This window comes from Conger conger, chromosome 11, assembly GCF_963514075.1.
Source record: "Conger conger chromosome 11, fConCon1.1, whole genome shotgun sequence".
In the NCBI taxonomy this organism is placed as follows: domain Eukaryota; kingdom Metazoa; phylum Chordata; class Actinopteri; order Anguilliformes; family Congridae; genus Conger; species Conger conger.
The window spans coordinates 49263435-49284796 of record NC_083770.1 but is presented as its reverse complement, the minus strand read 5'-3'; the positions used below and the strand labels follow the sequence as shown (position 1 = coordinate 49284796).

At 48.8% G+C, this 21362-nt stretch overlaps 1 protein-coding gene across 1 annotated transcript in view; it reads left to right on the top strand.

Annotated features, from left to right (window-relative positions):
- Positions 1-21362, top strand: part of LOC133140879 (astrotactin-2-like) — a 408973-nt gene that overhangs the window by 186712 nt on the left and 200899 nt on the right. The window contains exons 6-7 of the mRNA XM_061261152.1: positions 1642-1788; positions 7465-7632. Of these exons, the coding sequence (XP_061117136.1) occupies positions 1642-1788; positions 7465-7632 (315 nt within the window). The remainder of the gene's footprint in view (positions 1-1641; positions 1789-7464; positions 7633-21362) is intronic.

The window sequence follows — 21362 nt, the reverse complement described above, 5'->3', positions numbered from 1 at the left end:
TTAAAAACTCAGTGACTTGGCCTGTCTTCTATACCTCTCTACCGTCTTTTCATCCTTATCCGTTTCTCAGTGTCCTCTGGAAAGTTTACATTTGAGGAGGGAATGGCGTAAATCTTCCACATAAAGCACAACACACCCTGCAGGTGCTGTCCTGCTGCTGTGTGTATTGCATCTGAAACCTGTGGTCTCTGTGTGCTGGTGTAATCACATTCGGGACCAGTGAGACATAAACCCTCCATCTCAGGCAGAACACAGAATCTCTCTCTCTCTCTCTGCATTGTCAAAGCATATATACTGACATGACAAACATAACAGATAATAATGCATTGAACTGCAATAAACATACGTACATTTTTATTTCCAAGAAATACAATTCTACATCTAGAAGATGACATAAAATTGGCAATGGACTATAAAAAATCAAAATTTTGTGACTCTTTTTGTCTCTTTCTACCTTTTTTGTTTATCTTGTTTTCCCTTTAATATCGTTTATCCTGTTTTCCCCTAATGCTCGCTCTGCCTTGGGTTTTCCCGATAGTCATAGTTTCTGTTTTAATTACGCGTCAGACTTTAAATGGGTTTTATGGGTATGAGGGGAAGCAGGTGCGGGATGCGGTTCAGATGTGGTTTCTGGGCGTGTAAAAGCGTCAGCCGCTCGACCAACGACTCTGCCACGGCGCGGGGCCCGGCGGGAAGCGGGCGCGGCCCCCGGGCGAACCCCCCCGACGCGCCGTAAAGAGAGGCGAGCGCTGAGACTCACAGCCGCGCCTCGCCTCGCCATCGCTGACCCTTAGCGGGCCGGTCTCCCGTTTAGCGCTGCGCGTGAGAGCTCTGTGCTTTACCCCGCTGAGGAAGCCTGGCAGGCCATTCACACGCAGGGCATCCTCACCGGCAAAACCCATCCCACTTAAAACATATCAGACGTATTACCCGTTTACTGAGCAAATGCGCTAATTCTTATTGGCACTCAGTGTACCAGTGTACACCAGCACATTAATGGAAACTAATGGTGTAATAAGGGGGCTGTCTGTAGCCTAGTGGCTAAGGTGCTTGACTGGGAACCTGTGTAGCCACAGTAAGACCAGTGCAGCTGCTGGGCCCTTAACACCACATTGATCTTGGTTGTACTGGCCCCTGCTTAGTCTAATCAACTGTAAGTCACTTTGGATAAGAGCATCAGCCAGATAACTGTAATGCAATGTAATATAATCAGCCAATCATGTGGCTGCAACTCAATCAATAAAAGCATGGTTCAGCTGTTGTTCTGACCAAACATCAGAATGGGGAGGAAATGTGATCTAAGTGACTTTGACCATGGAATGATTGTTGGTGCCAGACAGGGTGGTTTGAGTATCTGAGAAACTGCTGATCTCCTCGGATTTTCACACACAACAGTTAACATCAGGCTATCATCCTCTGCCTAAATACATCATACCTAAATTATCAGCTTGTTTTAAGTTTTGTTTGCCAGTGAAATCTTCTTCTCTCACCTCATTGCCAATATCTTTGTCTAATTTAGTAAGAAGTAAGAAACAAGAAACCAAGTCTTGGAGTATAAATATAAGACTAAAGCACTTGTTGAGTTTGGTTTATGCTGCTGCTGAGGGCAGAGACACAGCTCACCCTGCCTGTTCCCCGCAGGTTCCCCCCGCAGCCCGGTGAACAAGCCCACCCTGACCCTGATCACCATCAGCACCTGCGTCCTGGCCGTGGTGTACAGCAGCCAGGTGTCCTGCCCCCTCACCGTGAGGGTCACTCTGCACGTGCCTGAGCACTTCATCGCCGACGGTGAGGCCCTGTGCTCGTCCTCCCACACACCTCACACCCCACACCTCACACCTCACACCCCACACCCTCACACCCCACACCCCACACCCTCACACCTCACACCCCACACCCCACACCTCACACCCCACACCACACACCCTCACACCTCACACCCCACACCCCACACCTCACACCCCACACACCCTCACTCACCTCACACCCCCACACACCTCACACCCCACACCCTCACACCCCACACCCCACACCCTCACACCTCACACCCCACACCCCACACCTCACACCCCACACCACACACCCTCACACCTCACACCCCACACCTCACACCTCACACCCCACACCCTCACACCCCACACCTCACACCCCACACCCCACACCCTCACACCTCACACCTCACACCCCACACACCTCACACCCCACACCCCACACACCTCACACACCTCACACCCCACACACCCTCACACCCTCACACCTCACACCCCCACACCCCACACACCCTCACACCCTCACACACCCCACACCACACACCCTCACACACCTCACACCTCACACCCCACACACCCCACACACCTCACACCCCACACCCCACACCTCACACCTCACACACCCCCACACACCTCACACCCTCACACCTCACACCTCACACACCCCCACACACCTCACACCCCACACACCCTCACACCCCACACACACCTCACACACCCCACACCCCACACACACACCTCACACCCTCACACCTCACACCTTACACCCTCACACCTCACACCTCACACCTCACACCTCACACACCCCCACACACCTCACACCCCACACACCTCACACACCCCACACCCTCACACCCTCACACCTCACACACCTCACACACCTCACACCCCACACACCCACACACCCCACACCTCACACCTCACACACCCCACCCCACACACCCTCACACCCCACACACACCTCACACACCCTCACACACCTCACACACCCCACACCCTCACACCCCACACACCCCACACACCCTCACACACCTCACACCCCACACACCTCACACACCCCACACACCTCACACATCTCACACACCTCACACCCCACACACCTCACACACCCCCACACACCTCACACCCCACACACCCTCACACCCCACACACCCCACACACCTCACACCCCACACACCCTCACACCTCACACCCCACACACCTCACACCCCACACACCCTCACACCTCACACCCCACACACCCCACACACCCTCACACCCCACACACCCTCACACCTCACACCCCACACACCCCACACCCCCACACACCTCACACACCTCACACCCCCACACACCTCACACCCACACACCCTCACACCTCACACACCTCACACCCCACACACCCACACACCTCACACCCACACACCACACACACCTCACACACCTCACACCCTCACACACCTCACACCCACAGCAGGATTACGGTGTTAGCTGGATAACTGTCCTCATTCCAGTTTCATGAGGGCTCCCAGGTTTTACTCAGTGCAGTTATCCAGCTAACTCAGTAGCCCTGCTTCAGCTAACAGGGTTACTGCTGTATCGTGTGCTCTATCCATGAGCACAGCCATGTTCTCCATCATATGCAGACCACATGCAGGCACACTGGAGAATGTAGTCTGAACTATTGAAATGTATCCGGAGCTTGTATCGCTCGTAATTACCCTCGATAAGAGATAGGGTTCAGTGGAGCACTGCATCAAAATGTACATTAGTTAATAAAGTACATAATACAATACTTTGTTTGGAAAACAGCTGCAGTACTTTCTAATGAAATTAAGTACATTTTGTGTCCCTTTTGGGCTATTTTATGAACAGGGACGTGGAAAAGGATGCTAAAAAAGCTATTTGTGTCACTACCATTTATAGAAATTAAGCTACACTCCTGCTTAACATGCTGAACAAGTTTAATTATTCACGGAGTATAACCCGTCTTAATAATAATCCAGGCCATAATTTGGCGTGTCCATTTAGTCTCAGCACCTGCAGATTCTAACATTAAGTGCTGACTCGTATAAAAGTGCCGGCAGCTCTTAAAACCTTAAAGCACTAAACCGCTGGCAGCGTGAATCCAGTGTCTGCAGCAGGGATCGGAAGGCCGAGGCAGAGGACACACACAGGCCTGGGATCAGCTGAACAAGCGGCTCTGATTAGGAAACGTGCCGTATCGACTGGTCTGGGATCAGCCTGGCTCACCAGTACCGGAGACTCCCATCTGTGACTGTGGGAGGAAAAGGGATGATTTGAATTGATTGAAAGAAGAGAAACTGAGCAGGATAGAGGGTTCATCAGGGTGGAGCTGATGCTGACTGTGGAGCAATGCAACCAGGCTTTTAAATGCTATATAATGGACAATGGATAGTCTTCTGAACAGTGATGTCGCTTTAACATTTTGTATACAGTTTTTTGAAAAAAATTATTATTCCCTATTTGGAATGTCCAACTTTCTGTTTGCACTTTTCTGTTTGAAAGTAAGTAGGCCAACAGCACTAGAAAACTCTCCAGTGGAAAAAAAAAGTTTAAAAGCCTTTATTATCTGGCTATACCATAATATATCATCATTGAAAAGCTATCTCATCACTGGCCTCTTCAATGAAGATGTATTATGGCCAAATAATAAAGGATTTTTTTTTCCACTGGAGATTGAGTGCCCTGGAGTTTAGTGTAGCACTGCCAGCCTACTTCTGTCTGGATAGGAGCCCCACCCAGCAATGGCCACCTCCTCACTCTGATAGTATTTGAAGCCAATCACAGTGACAGAGAAAACAAATGCACTGAACAAAAACTAGCGCAAGGTGCAGGGCCACAGGAACACATTATTAATAAAGAAACGGCTCACGCACTCGCTCAGCACTCAAACACAAATAATGGTATTTATTGCACCATGTGGACGGTTAATATTTCAACCGCAATGTTCACTTCTGATGGAGGCCATTGTGGTCAAAATGTGAACAGTTCACCTCGTACAATAAATATCTTTATTTGGTTTTTTTTTGGAGCGGTGAGCAAGTGTGCAAGTCTTTTGTGGAACTATTTCAAGCCAAGGCAGTACTTTTCAGTTTTCCTGGAAGTGTCTGTTCCAGACCTGGGGCGAACACGTAATTTGTTGGGACACTTTTACTGTGCTCAATTGATCTTGCCTGGTGCAGTTGAGCCAAGCAAGAGGACCAGAAGGTGCGGTTTGCACTTTTTGAGAGTATTTCATGGGCTCCTATACACCAGATTCCGTAGAGTGTAGACGTATTTGAATGATGAATTTGCCCCAGGTCTGGTGAACTACGTCCTGTCCTGTCAGGAATCAGCACCAGCCTGTGGGGCAGATACACACGCTGGAACTACAGCGGGCCTATGGAGGTGATCTCACCGGTGCGTGCTCACTCAAACATGTCACAACAGTACCCGGGGACAGGCTGAGATGTCAGCCGCCACCAATGGAACACGGCGAAGGTGTCAGTAATCTGAAATAGAAATCTTACATCTGACACAACCTTCAAGATCCAGACATAGTCTCTACCTCAGGAGCATGGGAAATATCTCTCTCTCTCTCTCTTTTCCCTTAGACATAGAAACATTGGTAAAGTGCATTGTATTTTAAGGTGTTTTCCGTAGATTAGAACACATACACAAAGCCACATTCAGCCATTTTACGTAACCCCTTTGGGCTACAATTTACAGCCCTGCTGGAAAAAAAAAGAAAATTCTCAAGGTTTTGAAACAGCTGGTAGCTGGTTGACCAGTTCCGGTCAGCTCCCAGCTTGACATGGTTTGACCAGCTCAAGCTATATTTTGAAACCAGCTACCAGCACTAGCAGATTGACCAGCTCATACCCAGCTAGACCAGCTTTCTAACCAGCTTGGCCATGCTGGTTGACCAGCTCATACCCAGCAAGACCAGCTTCATGACCAGCTTGGTCATGCTGGTTGACCCACTCGTATCCAGCTAGACCAGCGTATGACCAGCTCAAGCTGGTATAGCTGCATTTTACAGCAGGGAGCACTATAAAAGTAGTTTGTAGCCCAGAGATCATATTGCTTACAGTATATGTAACCCCTGGTTTTTGTTCAAGGCCAGCTGTTCGGCAAACAACAGCTCGTCCCCAGCAACAGATTTTTCTCCTCTATTATATTGTTTCTTGCAGTCATGTAAGAAAGAAAATGTACCGTTAAAAATGAAAGTGGACTTTCAAAAATCACATTACCGACACTCTCAGTGGCTCAAGGCTGTGCTACAATGGGGCCAAAGACATTGGCACAGTTTAAATGCACATTTGGGAAATACTGTATCTGAAAATAAAAAAAATCCTTGGATAATTGACCTGTCATCTGAAAATAATGACCCACAGAACTCTCCTAATCACCGTCTTAATGAGCGGCGGGTATGGTGATTACGTGCTGTACAGAGCTGCTCACAAGAATGATCCAGTTTGATGAAAGCCTACCTCTGCCGCCTCTACTCTGCAAGGAATAAGATGCGTTTTTGAACGGCTTTGCCCCAGAAAATAATAACAATAAATCAGAAAAAAATGTAATGGGGGCACTTCTTAATCTGTAAAGTCTGTAAAGTGCTTTGAATTGGGTCAAATACGTAATTGTTTTGTGTACACATACTTTTATACACGTTACTGAGCTTGTCTGGTGTATTGGAACCTAGAAAGTACTACCTTCCAGTTCTCTGATAGGCCTTTCACACCGACAAGGCTCCGGGCCGGTGCCGGTGCCGGTTCCGGTTCCCGAACCTAATTTTGAACCGGCCGGCGCGTTCAGACCGAACATAAATTGGTTCAGAACCTGAAAAGTTGGTTCTCAGCTGGAACCAAAAAATAGTTGTTTTTTTCCTTGCGAGCCGTGACGTCATCAGTGGGCGTGTCATATTCCGCCTGCCTTGTGCATTGAGCAATGCCCTCCGTTGATGATGGAAGGCGGTGGAAGTTCTGCTTAAACTGGTATGGACGCGGGCTGGTTCGCCAGAAAGCACCAAGGTTCTGAGACTCCAGAACGGAACCAGAGCCAGAACCAGAACCGCGTCGGTCTGAAAGTGGCATCAGTTAGCTGAACTGCCCCGGGCAAGATCAGTCGAGCACAGAGAAGTAATTGAATCCAATTGGATCCTGCATTTGACCCAGTCTGCTGTCCACCCTCTCCTTCAGAGAAGAAGAAAGCGATGGTGACGGAGGTGTTAAGAAAAGATGGCGTCGGCTAATGGGGATAAAAGGTGGCATAGGCTGGCATGGTTAACCCTTGTGTAGATTTAACATTCAGTAAACTCCGCCTTCACTAAACCCCTCAAATAAAGCAGCTCAATTTAATTTTAATGAATTAAATTCTATTTTGCATGATGAAACAACCTGTCACTCATCGCAGGCTTTGTCATCAGATTTCAAGTTGAAAGAGATCATTTAGGGGGTTTTCTCTGCTGTTAAACAGAGTGGCGGGTCCCTGACCCTGAAGACAACACAAGGGTTAAAAGATGAGGTGATGCTGGTGCTGATGATTGGGACTGATCGGTGCTCTTCCTCTCTCCCTCCCTCTCTCTCTCTCCCTCCATCTCTCCCTCTCTCTCTCTCCCTCCCTCTCTCTCTCTCCCTCCATCTCTCCCTCTCTCTCTCTCTCCCTCCCTCCCTCTCCCTCTCTCTCCCTCTCTCTCTCTCTCTCGACCCAGGGAGCAGTTTCGTGGTGAGCATGGGCAGCTACCTGGACGTGTCGGACTGGCTGAACCCCGCCAAGCTGACCCTGTACTACCAGACCAACTCCACGTCCCAGTGGGTGCGGGACTACTGCGGGCAGAGGACCACGGACCCCTGTGAGCAGCTGTGTGACCAGGACACAGGTCAGCCCAGCCCGGGGCACGCTCTGGCCCATTCGCACAGACACAACCCGACCACATACCAAACACACATCACACACATACACACAGACACAACCCGACCAAATACCAAACACACATCACACACATACACACAGACACAACCCGACCGCAGCGTAATGCTGTGTACCAAACACACATCACACACATACACACAGACACAACCCAACCAAATACCAAACACACATCACACACATACACACAGACACAACCTGACCAAATACCAAACACACATCACACACATACACACAGACACAACCCGACCAAATACCAAATACACATCACACACATACACACAGACACAACCCGACCAAATACCAAACACACATCACACGCATACACACAGACACAACCCGACCAAATACCAAACACACATCACACGCATACACACAGACACAACCCGACCAAATACCAAACACACATCACACACATACACGCAGTCACAACCCGACCACAGCGTAACGCCGTGTACCAAACACACATCACACACATACACACAGTCAAGCTGTTACTATTTCAAGCACTGTAACACTACAAAGCCGACCGTTCTGTGTCAAAGAATCATTTTCTTCCCTCAGTCCTCCTTGGATCTGACGTTGTCTGCTAAAACAATGCGAAAGGAAGCATTTGATATTCACTTCGCAGCCAAACTGTCAACACAGAAATCTCTTCTAACTGTTGAGCTGAATTTTAAATTATTATGCAGCCTCGACAGGAATTCTGCGAGAAAAAAAAACTGGTAATGCCCCCCCCCCCCCCCCCCCTTGAGAAATACATGCGCATTTTATAAAGACCTGGCAAATGTTTGCTAAGCCAGACTGAATTGTTTTGCTTGGATTTGATCGTCTGTGATATGAGGCTTATTAACGTGCTCAGTAAACAAACATGAAAAGCATTTGACAGCGCCGCGCACACGTACACAGGACATGATAAACAGTGAGTGCGGAACAGCAGAAAAAGTATTGCTTTGTCCTTGCCTTTATTTATTCTTTCACGACGGAAGGAGCCGATGGATTCGTATGTATACGCCGACGTCTCTGTCGATGGGAACGCGTGGGGGGGGGGGGCAGGAAACAGAAAGCTGTAAACCGGCTGACTTAAAGTTGTAAAACTTTCCCTTTTTTCCCTCCGCTCTCGCGGTTTTATTTATGACGGAGCGGGGCTGTGTGTTGAGCGGACCGAGGTGCTGTCTGCGCCGAATGCATTTATTCGCTCTTGACCTTCAGGGGGCTGAGTTATTACCGCGTGGCTGGCTCCGTCCTGCCCGGTGTTATGGATCAAGGAGATAAGATTGCCAATGAGCCGCTGCCGCAGGAGGGAATAAAAAGAGGAAGACACTCTTCCTCAACTCACTGTGATCCTACTCACTGGCTCTCAGTGCAGTGCATTGTGGGATCTGTACCTTTTCTTTTCCAGGCAGTCCTACACCTCACATACTCTACAGCTATGGGAAATTAGCCAATAATAGTTATATTCATCATCATAATAATAATAATAATAATAATATCTTAATGCCTTTCATAAGTTAAGAAACATTCTTGTCTTCAGCACTTGGTTGCCGAGAGTAACGTGACCATCTTTGCCCTCGATGTGGTTAAAGCAGAGCCATTTTAACGAGAAATGGTGGAAAGAGAAATAAATTGACATACACATGAATAAATAACAAGCGCATTCCTTCATCAAGCTGATCCTGACGGATTTTGCAGCAGTGCGATTTCCCCTTAAGACGGCTTGTGGTTTTTGAGCGAATCCAAAGGCACGGTTTTTGTTGTTTGAAAAAGTTGCTGCATTGCAGTTAGATTGAATGCCACCCACACCCCCATACCCCACACCCCCACAAGATGTGCCTCTGTACTTGTTTGATAAGTGGAACTCTTGAGTAGTTTAGCATTCCGGTCACCTGCTGCCCCTGCGCTACAGCGCATGAGCTAATGAGCTAATGACCTGCTCAACTCAAAGTGTGGAGCGGGAAGATAACGCACGAAAAACAAACACCGCAATATAAGGGCGCTCCGCTAAAGTGGCTATGACCCTAGCTTTTAGAGGAACGCTGTAATTTCTCCTTTGAAGTCTTTTTGTCTCTTTGTCTGCCGGCCTCGATAGCGTCTTTGCCACCGTGGTACAATTGGAGCGCGCGTTTTTTTTGTATGTGTGATCTCAGGGCTATGAAGGGGGGGGGGGGTTGCCTGCTCGATAGCATGCTAAGTGGCTGGAGCCGCGTGCGGGAGGGAGGGAGGGAGGGAGGGAGGGAGGGAGGCCTGGGCTATCCCCAGAGATGGTTTAGCTTCGTTCAGGCGGGCAGTGAGGGTAAGGAAAAGAGCGTGCTCCGTTAGCCCTGCCAACGTCCGGCCAGAGCCCGAATCCATCAAACCGCTCTCTCTGTCTCTCTGCTGCTCTCTCTGCTGCTCTCTCTGCTGCTCTCTGCTGATCTCTCTGCTGCTCTCTGTGTGTCTCTGCTGCTCTCTCTGCTGCTCTCTCTGTCTCTCTGCTGCTCTCTCTGTCTATCTGCTGCTCTCTCTGTCTCTCTGCTGCTCTCTCTGCTGCTCTCTCTGTCTCTCTGCTGCTCTCTCTGTCTCTCTGCTGCTCTCTCTGCTGCTCTCTCTGTCTCTCTGCTGCTCTCTCTGTCTCTCTGCTGCTCTCTCTGCTGCTCTCTCTGTCTCTCTGCTGCTCTCTCTGCTGCTCTCTCTGTCTCTCTGCTGCTCTCTCTGTCTCTCTGCTGCTCTCTCTGCTGCTCTCTCTGCTGCTCTCTCTGCTGCTCTCTCTGTCTCTCTGCTGCTCTCTGTGTGTCTCTGCTGCTCTCTCTGCTGCTCTCTCTGTCTCTCTGCTGCTCTCTCTGTCTATCTGCTGCTCTCTCTGTCTCTCTGCTGCTCTCTCTGCTGCTCTCTCTGTCTCTCTGCTGCTCTCTCTGCTGCTCTCTATGTCTCTCTGCTGCTCTCTCTGTCTCTCTGCTGCTCTCTCTGCTGCTCTCTCTGTCTCTCTGCTGCTCTCTCTGCTGCTCTCTCTGTCTCTCTGCTGCTCTCTCTGTCTATCTGCTGCTCTCTCTGTCTCTCTGCTGCTCTCTCTGCTGCTCTCTCTGTCTCTCTGCTGCTCTCTCTGTCTCTCTGCTGCTCTCTCTGCTGCTCTCTCTGTCTCTCTGCTGCTCTCTCTGTCTCTCTGCTGCTCTCTCTGCTGCTCTCTCTGTCTCTCTGCTGCTCTCTCTGTCTCTCTGCTGTTCTCTCTGTCTATCTGCTGCTCTCTCTGTCTATCTGCTGCTCTCTCTGTCTCTCTGCTGCTCTCTCTGTCTATCTGCTGCTCTCTGTCTCTCTGCTGCTCTCTCTGTCTCTCTGCTGCTCTCTCTGTCTCTCTGCTGCTCTCTCTGCTGCTCTCTCTGTCTCTCTGCTGCTCTCTCTGTCTCTCTGCTGCTCTCTCTGCTGCTCTCTCTGTCTCTCTGCTGCTCTCTCTGTCTCTCTGCTGCTCTCTCTGCTGCTCTCTCTGTCTATCTGCTGCTCTCTCTGCTGATCTATCTGTCTCTCTGCTGCTCTCTCTGTCTCTCTGCTGCTCTCTCTGCTGCTCTCTCTGTCTATCTGCTGCTCTCTCTGCTGCTCTCTTTGTCTCTCTGTCTCTCTGCTGCTCTCTCTGCTGCTCTGTCACTCTGCTGCTCTCTGCTGCTCTCGTGCCAGTCCCTGGCTTTGAAGGCGAATGCTCCATGCCGGGAGCTGAAGCCGTAGGTGTCGTGCGTATGAAAGAGGGACAGAAATGGATGACGTGAACACACATATACACACACTCACACATATACATACCTGTATTGCAGCTCATGTTTGCACTCCTTTAGTACTGCAGTGGTTGTAGGGTGTAAATCAGTTGGCTCACCGGCAAGTGAATCTGTGGAGCATCTGCATTTCAGATGCAGTCCTGCAACACGAGGCACAGATGGCAATTCAGGTCAAGAAAAAGAAAGAAAGGGGAGTTTAGAAAGAATACAAAAGCAAGTTAAATGACCTTTAATCAACTTTATGAAACTTTTCTCTCTTCTGTAAGCCACACGCTAACAGAAAGTGTCAAGATGGATGTGAAATTCTGTATCTTTCCGTGGTGTGATCTATTTCACAGGTTTCTCACCTGGTGTCACGGCTGGGGTTGAAAAAATTCTCGCCTGGAATGTGACAGAATACGTCTAGCCCTTAAACACACAGACAGCCTGAATCTGCCATTAACCTGAACTGGATTTCAGTGTAGCATATCCATGAAGGTCCTTACCCGGCTGAAGCCATACCGTCTTCGTGATTAACCCTTGTGTTGTTTTCAGGGTCAAAAATGACCCACTGCTATGTTTAACAGCTGAGAAAAGCCCCCTAAATGATCTTTGATTTGATGACAAAGTTTGTGAAGAGTGACAGGTTGTTTATTCATGTAAAATAGATTTGGGGTTTAAAATTCAATTAAGCTGCCTTATTTGAGGGGTTTTAGTGAAGGCGGGTCATTTGTGGCCCTTAGGACAAGGGGAGTATACAGAATGTTAATGTTAATAAGACTACACAAGGGTTAAACAGTTCACGCTGCTAGGCTGGGTTATGGGTGATGACAGACAGTAAGAGCCCTGTGAAAGGCAGCTGCCCTAATGCAGACCGACCCCAGCTCGCTTCCCGGGAGGGTAAGAACACGCTGTCGTTCGGTGAAAACGTCCACTCGCACTGTATCAGGTGAAGCCCTTACGCTGACACAGAAGGAGCGGTGACATGTTTGGAAGTCGTAATTTCTGCTGTGGGGGTATCGTTTTTCTCCCGCTGTTATTAAAGATGTTTTATCGAGCAGAATGAGCCCTCTAATTCAGCGGCGGCTGCACTCTCAGCAATATCGGTTCCCCCGGAAAATTCAGTCAAGCACTCCCCGAGACCCAAAAACTCTGGCAGCAGAAGATGAAGACAGATTAAAGTGTAATATGAGAAATGGGACCACATTCATCCTCTGCCCGGCCCTCAGCACCAGTGCGAGAGTACATGAGACAAGCCTGGAGGAACACAAACTAAGAACGGCATGCATTAATGATGAAGCTCGTGAATCACTATGCGGCCCTGTGGGTTGTTCTCTAGCAGTGAAGTTAACAAAAGGTGTGGGTTCATTTATTTTTTTGGCTGTGACTAAACGCGCCGTGAGACTTTCCCGAGTCTGTGGCACCCCCAGAAGTCACAACAGTGCTGAAAATTACACCTGAAACCAGCCGAAGTCTAGCTGCTTTAAGCTGTGTTTTTTTCGCCTCTCCAGGCTGCTTTTCGCTGGGCGAGCAGCTGACCAGGGGGCGACATGGCTCAGGCAGTAAGAGCAGTCGTCTGGCATTCGGAGGGTTGCCGGTTTGATCCCCCACCCGGGCTGTGTCGAAATGTCCCTGAGCAAGACACCTAACCCCCAAATGCTCCTGACGAGCTGGTCGGGGCCTTGCATGGCAGCCAATCGCCGTCGGTGTGTGAGTGTGTGTATGAATGGGTGAATGGAGAAGCATCAATTGTACAGCGCTTTGGATAAAGGCGCTATATAAATGCCTGCCATTTACCAGTCAATCATCATTTTGGCCAACAGCTTCGACCAGCCACAGACCAGCATTGACCAGCAAAAACCAGCTTGGAATCCCATCATTTTCAGCAGGAAATGTCTTTGTTTCACCGCTATAAAGCCCAAAGTGCTATTGCTCTCCTGGTTTATAAGGTGGAGGTCCATCAAAAGGAAGTAAATCAAAAACATTATAAACAAGATGACTCCCGTGCTCAGGAGAACGAAGCATTCTTATTACTGCCTCTGTGCTCTCTGAATTTAACCCTGCAATCCATAACAAAACCATTACCTCAGAAGTGGAATATCTTCCAGGGACAATGGCATCGCAGATCAGCACCGTTTCATTAGATTACGGTATTACATCATAGAAATTGTCTGAGGGCGGGGACAAATGATCGCGTGAGATATCTGGTGAGTTTAATGATCAGTCCGCTCCAGAATCCTGGCCCTGGTTGTGATAGAAGGCACAGAAAAGGCATACGAGAACACCAGGCGGTTTGAAGGTCAACAGAAGCACACTGTTTGCTCCGAGGAAATTATATAAATCCATCATGTGTAGAAGGTCTCCACTGGAGCCCTTGAATTGCCGTGAGGAGATGCAGTTTAACCGGAGGACTCTGCCTCGTTACAGAGCGATCGGAGGAGATCGGTCATGCGGTGAAGGACCGGTGAAAGCATCAGGTCTCATTTTCTGAGCTCCGGTCTGTGGCATTCAGGCCTGGGCTGTAAACCCTTGAAGGGTTGGAGTACCGTTTCCTGACTGTGCTTTAAGCGCAGGCGATGCAGAGCAGTACGGAGTGATGTGAACCGCCCTCTGTGTCAGGCACCTTTGACCTCGATATTATCTGGGTCATTTTTAGGCCTTTATTCTAGGGTCCGTGGTGGGCAGCCTGTAATTTAGTGTGTAATCCAAACTATTCATCAGCCTGTAATTTAGTGTGTAATCCAAACTATTCATCAGCCTGTAATTTAGTGTGTAATCCAAACTATTCATCAGCCTGTAATTTAGTGTGTAATCCAAACTATTCATCAGCCTGTAATTTAGTGTGTAATCCAAACTATTCATCAGCCTGTTATTTAGTGTGTAATCCAAACTATTCATCAGCCTGTAATTTAGTGTGTAATCCAAACTATTCATCAGCCTGTAATTTAGTGTGTAATCCAAACTATTCATCAGCCTGTAATTTAGTGTGTAATCCAAACTATTCATCAGCCTGTAATTTAGTGTGTAATCCAAACTATTCATCAGCCTGTAATTTAGTGTGTAATCCAAACTATTCATCAGCCTGTAATTTAGTGTGTAATCCAAACTATTCATCAGCATCAGGTGACTGTTTCAGGTCATTCAGACTGCTCTTCCACCCTCCAGTGTCCACTTCCTGCTACCACCCACACACACATGCGCGCACGCACACACACACACGCACACGCGCGCACGCGCGCACACACTCACACACACGCGCACACACACACGCGCACACACACACACACACTCACGCACACAAACACAGGCACACGCACACGCACACACACACACTCACACACACACACACTCAGGCACACGCACACACACACACACCCACATGCACACACGCACATGCACACACACACACACACACACACTGACGCACACACACACACACACACAGACACACACACACACACATGTATCTCCTGAGGAAAGTTAATTTGCCTGAACAAAAGGAAGAGGAAGAAAGAAAGTAATGCCATAGAGATCAATGATGGAACTGATCTCCCACAAAGTCTATGGCAAAGTGTGCATGCATGCTGTGTGTGTGTTTCGGTGTGTATATGTGTGTGTGTGTGTGTGTGTGTGTGTTTGATTGTTTGTGTGTGTGTAAGTATGTGCACGTGTGTCCCCTGTATGTATTTTGGTGTGTGTGTTTCTGTGTGTATGTGCATGTTTCTGTGTGCACGTTTATGTGTGTGTGTGTGTGTGTGTGTGTGTTGAGCATACGTGTGTGAGCGAGTACATGCATTCCGTCTGCGTACCCTCACCGGTGACTCTAAGATGACAGTTTCCTCACGGTGATAAGAGATGACAGTTTCCAATTACTTGGAGTGTACGGAAGTGGCTGTCACCATTTGTCTGAGTGCTGATGCTGTCAGATTATCAGCGGAGAAGCTCCGTATGGTCGGCAGCTCTCCCCCGGGGCTACACTTCCTGTCTCAGCTCCGTCGAAGACGCGGGCGGACCCAGGCTGGCCTCCCCTGTGACTGCCCGACACAGACTCTCAGATAGCTTTCCTGACTCGCCGATAAGCATCTAAATGGCCCACTCATCCCACGGCGTCTCCGCACTCACGCTGGACCAATTTCCCCCCCGAAATGGGACGCCCTCGCGGTATTTGTCGAGCGGTGACGGCATCGCTGTTCTTCCTGTTCTAGTTTGCCAAAACTCTTTTATCGCGACTTCTTGGTCAGTTTGTCTGATTATGCTACGAGGGTTCAAGTTTTTATCTCTGTGATCACTTGGAACCGTATTTCCCTCTCGGGTTTTCAGCGCACTTGTCCCTGGTTATGATGTGAACTTTATTGTACGTCGCTCTGGATGAGACTGTCTGCCGAACGGCTGTAATGTGATGTCGCGGCCGATGAACCCGGTGCAGGCAAAACTGCGGAAATGACCTTTAGCTGAGATAAGCCTCCGGAATGAATTTCAAAGATTGATAGTTTAGACACTTTGGATTTCAGGAGCGCAGAGAGACCCAAGCAAGCCGCTGCACTTTTGTGCTTGTTTGGGCTTTTAAAATGTATTTTCTTTCTCTAACCAGGCGTTTAGTAAATGATCTGATAAAAGAGATTCGGGAAGGCGCCGTAATCCCCTTTATTTCGGAGCTGAAAGCGTCACCCGGGCAGTGTCCGTGCAGCAAGCGCTTATTAAAAACCAGGATCTGCTGCCACTCCTGCTTTTTTTCGTCTACTTTTAATAAGAGATTATTATTAGCAAAGATATTGTGGAGAGTTTTGGGGGTTCAGGGATTCCTTTAAACAGAGGAGAGCTGTGAAATTAAAAAGTGGTCGTACAAAGAGCACATCTGAATACAGTCAGTGATGTACGGAAATCTCAGAAGAGAGAGGCTGTGAGATGATTGGTTCTTTTGAGGAGTGCTGGGCATGGCTGTGTGTAAAGTGCTAGCGGGCACATAGTGCACCCTCTCCAGGGCCTCCTGTCCTCATCAGCGCTGAAACACACTGCTGTGTAAAGCAAATCTACACTCAGTGAGCACTTTATTAGGTGTTTATTATACTTATTGGTCTTCTGCTGCCGTAGCCTTTCCACTTAGAGGTTTGACGCTTTGTGCATTTAGGGATGCTCTTCTGCATACCACTGTTGTAATGTGTGGTTATTTGCCTTACTGTCACCTTCCTGTCAGCTCTGACCAGTCTGACCCTTCTCCTCTGACCTCGCTCATTAACAAAGACATTTGGTCTGAAAAACAGCTTTTGACCCCGTCTGCATGCTTGTATGCATTTAGTTGCTGCCTCATGATTGACTGATTAAATATTTGCATTAACAAGCTGGTGTACAGGTCTACCTAATAAAGTTGGCACTGAGTGTAATTACCACACAGGGAGGGCACCTGGGCCTTCTGAAGGTAATTTGGAATTTAATTTGGAAGGTGTGTGTGTTTGTTTGTGTGCGTGTGTGTGTGCTTGCCTGTATGCCTGTGTGTGTGTATGTTTGCGCACGCATGTGTGCTTGTATTTATTTGGAATGTATTTACAGTTTTTTTTTTTACCAATCCTTAAACTTAAAGCTACTTAATGTAGCATACTTAATGTAGCATACTTACACTGCTACTTAAAGCATTGGATTAATAAATGATTAAATCAGTGAAACTTAAGATTTGTGACTATCTGCCATTTAAAATGACTAAAGTATCAGAAAGGTCAGTCAGATTACAGCATATTCTTTTTTTTTTAGTAGAGGCTAATGTGATGGAGAATGCAGCTTTTAAGTATGTTTATATCATATTTCAAAATCAAGGAAGATCACAACAGTAGAGTGGAGGAGTGAAAGAGAGAAGTCGTTAACGACTACAAAACACCACCAGTCAATTGTAAAGCCGCGGTAAACGTTTTCTGCGAAAGCCGTCTAAGTGCTGGGTTACAGACAATTTCACAAGGTCAATTAAGAGCTCTGAGACCTTTTCAATTTCAGCTCTGTGTCTGAATAGGGTTTTTTTTTTTTTTCCGAGGGTGCACGAAACGGCACTTTGCCTGTAAGCTCCTTAATTATTCATTAAGTGAGTTTATGAAGCAGTCAAACAGAAGATTCATGCACTTCCCTGCGAGTGAACAACTATTACCTTAACGAGGTAAAAAATGGAAGCCTCTTCTCCGGAAGACGAGGGCTGGAGGATCAGAGGCTGCAGCTCCGCCAGGCGGAGGCTGGGACGTGTCACTGCCCCGCCAGGCCGTCCTTGTTTAACACCCGCCACGGCGTCCGGTGACTGATGAGCAACAGCGCTGACGCTGTGGGGGTGAGCCGGGCGTTCAAATGCTCGCTCTGCAACATCAGGCAGCCCTCGCGCAAGGCCCTGAACCCCACATTTCTCCCCTTGATTGTCCCCATGTCCCCTAATCCAGAGGTCACCCTCAGCACCCTGTTGAGACCCAGGTAACCAGGTGCACGCACATGCACTTCAGAAAGTTCAGGTCCAAATGGTTTTTTTTTTTCCATTTAGAAAGGCAAATATAAAATCCCATCGAACATTTTCTGTGTAGCAGAAATACCCATTCATTAAATTCCTGAAACTGTCCAATCATTTCTAATATTTATAATTTCCCTGCGTGAGGAACAGAGAGAGTCTCACTCAAAATCTCTTTTTTCACTTTTTTCACTTTAAGATATAAAAATAGGATAGAAAAAAGTTAAATGCACAGTCAGCGATATACAGTATGAAACATGTCGAAATACAGGGGAAACATGACACCTAACAGAACACTGAAAATGGTCCCTGGGTCGCCAGGGACTCAGTGAACAAATGAATTACAGTCCAGTAGGGCCTCAGTGTACAGACTGGAGTAGGGCCTCAGTGTACAGACAGTGAAGAGACTGGAGTAGGGCCTCAGTGTACAGACTGGAGTAGGGCCTCAGTGTACAGACTGGAGTAGGGCCTCAGTGTACAGACAGTGAAGAGACTGGAGTAGGGCCTCAGTGTACAGACAGTGAAGAGACTGGAGTAGGGCCTCAGTGTACAGACTGGAGTAGGGCCTCAGAGTACAGACAGTGAAGAGACTGGAGTAGGGCCTCAGTGTACAGACTGGAGTAGGGCCTCAGAGTACAGACAGTGAAGAGACTGGAGTAGGGCCTCAGTGTACAGACAGTGAATAGACTGGAGTAAGGCCTCAGGGTACAGACAGTGAATAGACTGGAGTAGGGCCTCAGTGTACAGACTGGAGAAGGGCCTCAGAGTACAGACAGTGAAGAGACTGGAGTAGGGCCTCAGTGTACAGACTGGAGTAGGGCCTCAGTGTACAGACTGGAGTAGGGCCTCAGTGTACAGACTGGAGTAAGGCCTCAGTGTACAGACAGTGAAGAGACTGGAGTAAGGCCTCAGTGTACAGACAGTGAAGAGACTGGAGTAGGGCCTCAGTGTACAGACAGTGAAGAGACTGGAGTAGGGCCTCAGGGTACAGACAGTGAATAGACTGGAGTAGGGCCTCAGTGTACAGACTGGAGTAAGGCCTCAGTGTACAGACAGTGAATAGACTGGAGTAGGGCTTCAGTGTACAGACAGTGAATAGACTGGAGTAGGGCCTCAGTGTACAGACAGTGAATAGACTGGAGTAGGGCTTCAGTGTACAGACAGTGTACAGACTGGAGTAGGGCCTCAGTGTACAGACAGTGAAGAGACTGGAGTAGGGCTTCAGTGTACAGACAGTGTACAGACTGGAGTAGGGCCTCAGTGTACAGACAGTGAATAGACTGGAGTAGGGCCTCAGGGTACAGACAGTGAATAGACTGGAGTAGGGCCTCAGTGTACAGACTGGAGAAGGGCCTCAGTGTACAGACAGTGAATAGACTGGAGTAGGGCCTCAGTGTACAGACAGTGAATAGACTGGAGTAGGGCCTCAGTGTACAGACAGTGAATAGACTGGAGTAGGGCCTCAGTGTACAGACAGTGAATAGACTGGAGTAGGGCCTCAGTGTACAGACAGTGAATAGACTGGAGTAGGGCCTCAGTGTACAGACAGTGAAGAGACTGGAGTAGGGCCTCAGTGTACAGACAGTGAAGAGACTGGAGTAGGGCCTCAGGGTACAGACAGTGAAGAGACTGGAGTAGGGCCTCAGGGTACAGACAGTGAAGAGACTGGAGTAGGGCCTCAGTGTACAGACAGTGAAGAGACTGGAGTAGGGCCTCAGTGTACAGACTGGAGTAGGGCCTCAGGGTACAGACAGTGAATAGACTGGAGTAGGGCCTCAGTGTACAGACTGGAGTAGGGCCTCAGAGTACAGACTGGAGTAGGGCCTCAGGGTACAGACAGTGAATAGACTGGAGTAGGGCCTCGGCCTGTCGACATGGCTCTGCTGTTTGAATGCGAGTCGTATGGAGGGGAACTCGTATGGAGTCGTATGGAGGGGAACTCGTATGGAGTCGTATGGAGGGGAACTCGTATGGAGTCGTATGGAGGGGAACTCGAGATTCCGCTGCAATTACAGGCTGTAAGTGAAAAAAGTGAATGAAAAAAGAAAGTAAAAAACAAACAATAAACCATCTGAATTTGAGAGCGTCCGGAGACGGAACAGGGAGCTCTCCTTGGAAGTGTGAATGTCAGGTGTGTTTATCTGTTTATTGGACGAAATTCTGCAGAGGGGGAAAGGGATTGCGAGGTGAGGAAAAGGGAGAAATGAGATAAGAGTGGGAGAGAGAAAGCAGGAGAGGGTCAGAGAGAGAGAGGAAAGAGAGATAAATGGAGGGATGTTGCAGGAAGATAAAGAAACTGTTAAAAGGACCTCCGGGCCTTCCTGAGTTTCACAAATGCGGTATGTTCCGGTAATAACTCCACCTGTCTGCGAGGGTGAGAGTGCGCTGTCCACTGTCGCCAGCGAGATTACATGTACTTGTGTAGCCAGAGAGAGACTAACATGTACTTGTGTAGCCAGGGAGAGACTAACATGTACTTGTATATCCAGGGAGAGGGTAACATCTACTCGTGTAGCCAGGGAGAGGCTAACATGTACTCGTGTAGCCAGGGAGAGGGTAACATGTACTTGTATATCCAAGGAGAGGGTAACATGTACTCGTGTAGCCAGGGAGAGGCTAACATGTACTCGTGTAGCCAGGGAGAGGTGACCGTGTACTTGTATATCCAGGGAGAGGCTAACATGTACTCCTGTAGCCAGGGAGAGACTAACATGTACTCCTGTAGCCAGGGAGAGGCTACCATGTACTCCTGTAGCCAGGGAGAGGGTAACATGTACTTGTATATCCAAGGAGAGGGTAACATGTACTTGTATATCCAAGGAGAGGGTAACATGCACTCCTGTAGCCAGGGAGAGGCTAACATGCACTCCTGTAGCCAGGGAAAGGCAGCTGTGTGCTCATTTAGCGGTGCAGGCTCACCAGAGCTCGCTGTGGACCGGAGGGTTTCCAGTGATATGCCCTTGCTCTCACGCTGGGGGGCTGAATGAGGAGAGGATGTTCACGCTCGATCTGGTTTCCTGTCCTTTCCCTCACATCACGGGAGCGTTCGTTTTGAGCTGAGAACGGTAGGGGCGGTGTGGGGTGGTGGTGCGGGGGGGGCTGCTCTTTTCGGGCCCCGCGCTAACGGAACGGGCTAAATTTAGCCGCGCTCTCGCAGAAGGCACCTTTGCTGTCGCGGGCGCTTTGAGCGCGGCGCGGTTCCGCGGTGTCTCTGGAATCAGGTCGGCGCGGAGAGCGAGCGCACCCACAGCTCCCCTCCGGCGTCTGAAGGTGCCTCGTCAGATTAATGGCCCCCGTTGTCTGTCACACGTTCCTCCATCACGCATTTCATTATGTAGGCTTCAGGTGGCTCCGCGTTAACAACACGGGTGCCTACCGTGGCAGTTTGCCCAGCCGGCTGCAGCTGTACCGCTACACGTTGTGTAGCCATTGTTGTAGCACATCAGTGTCAGCCAAGTTAGCGCGTGAACGATCGCTCGTTTAAGTAAA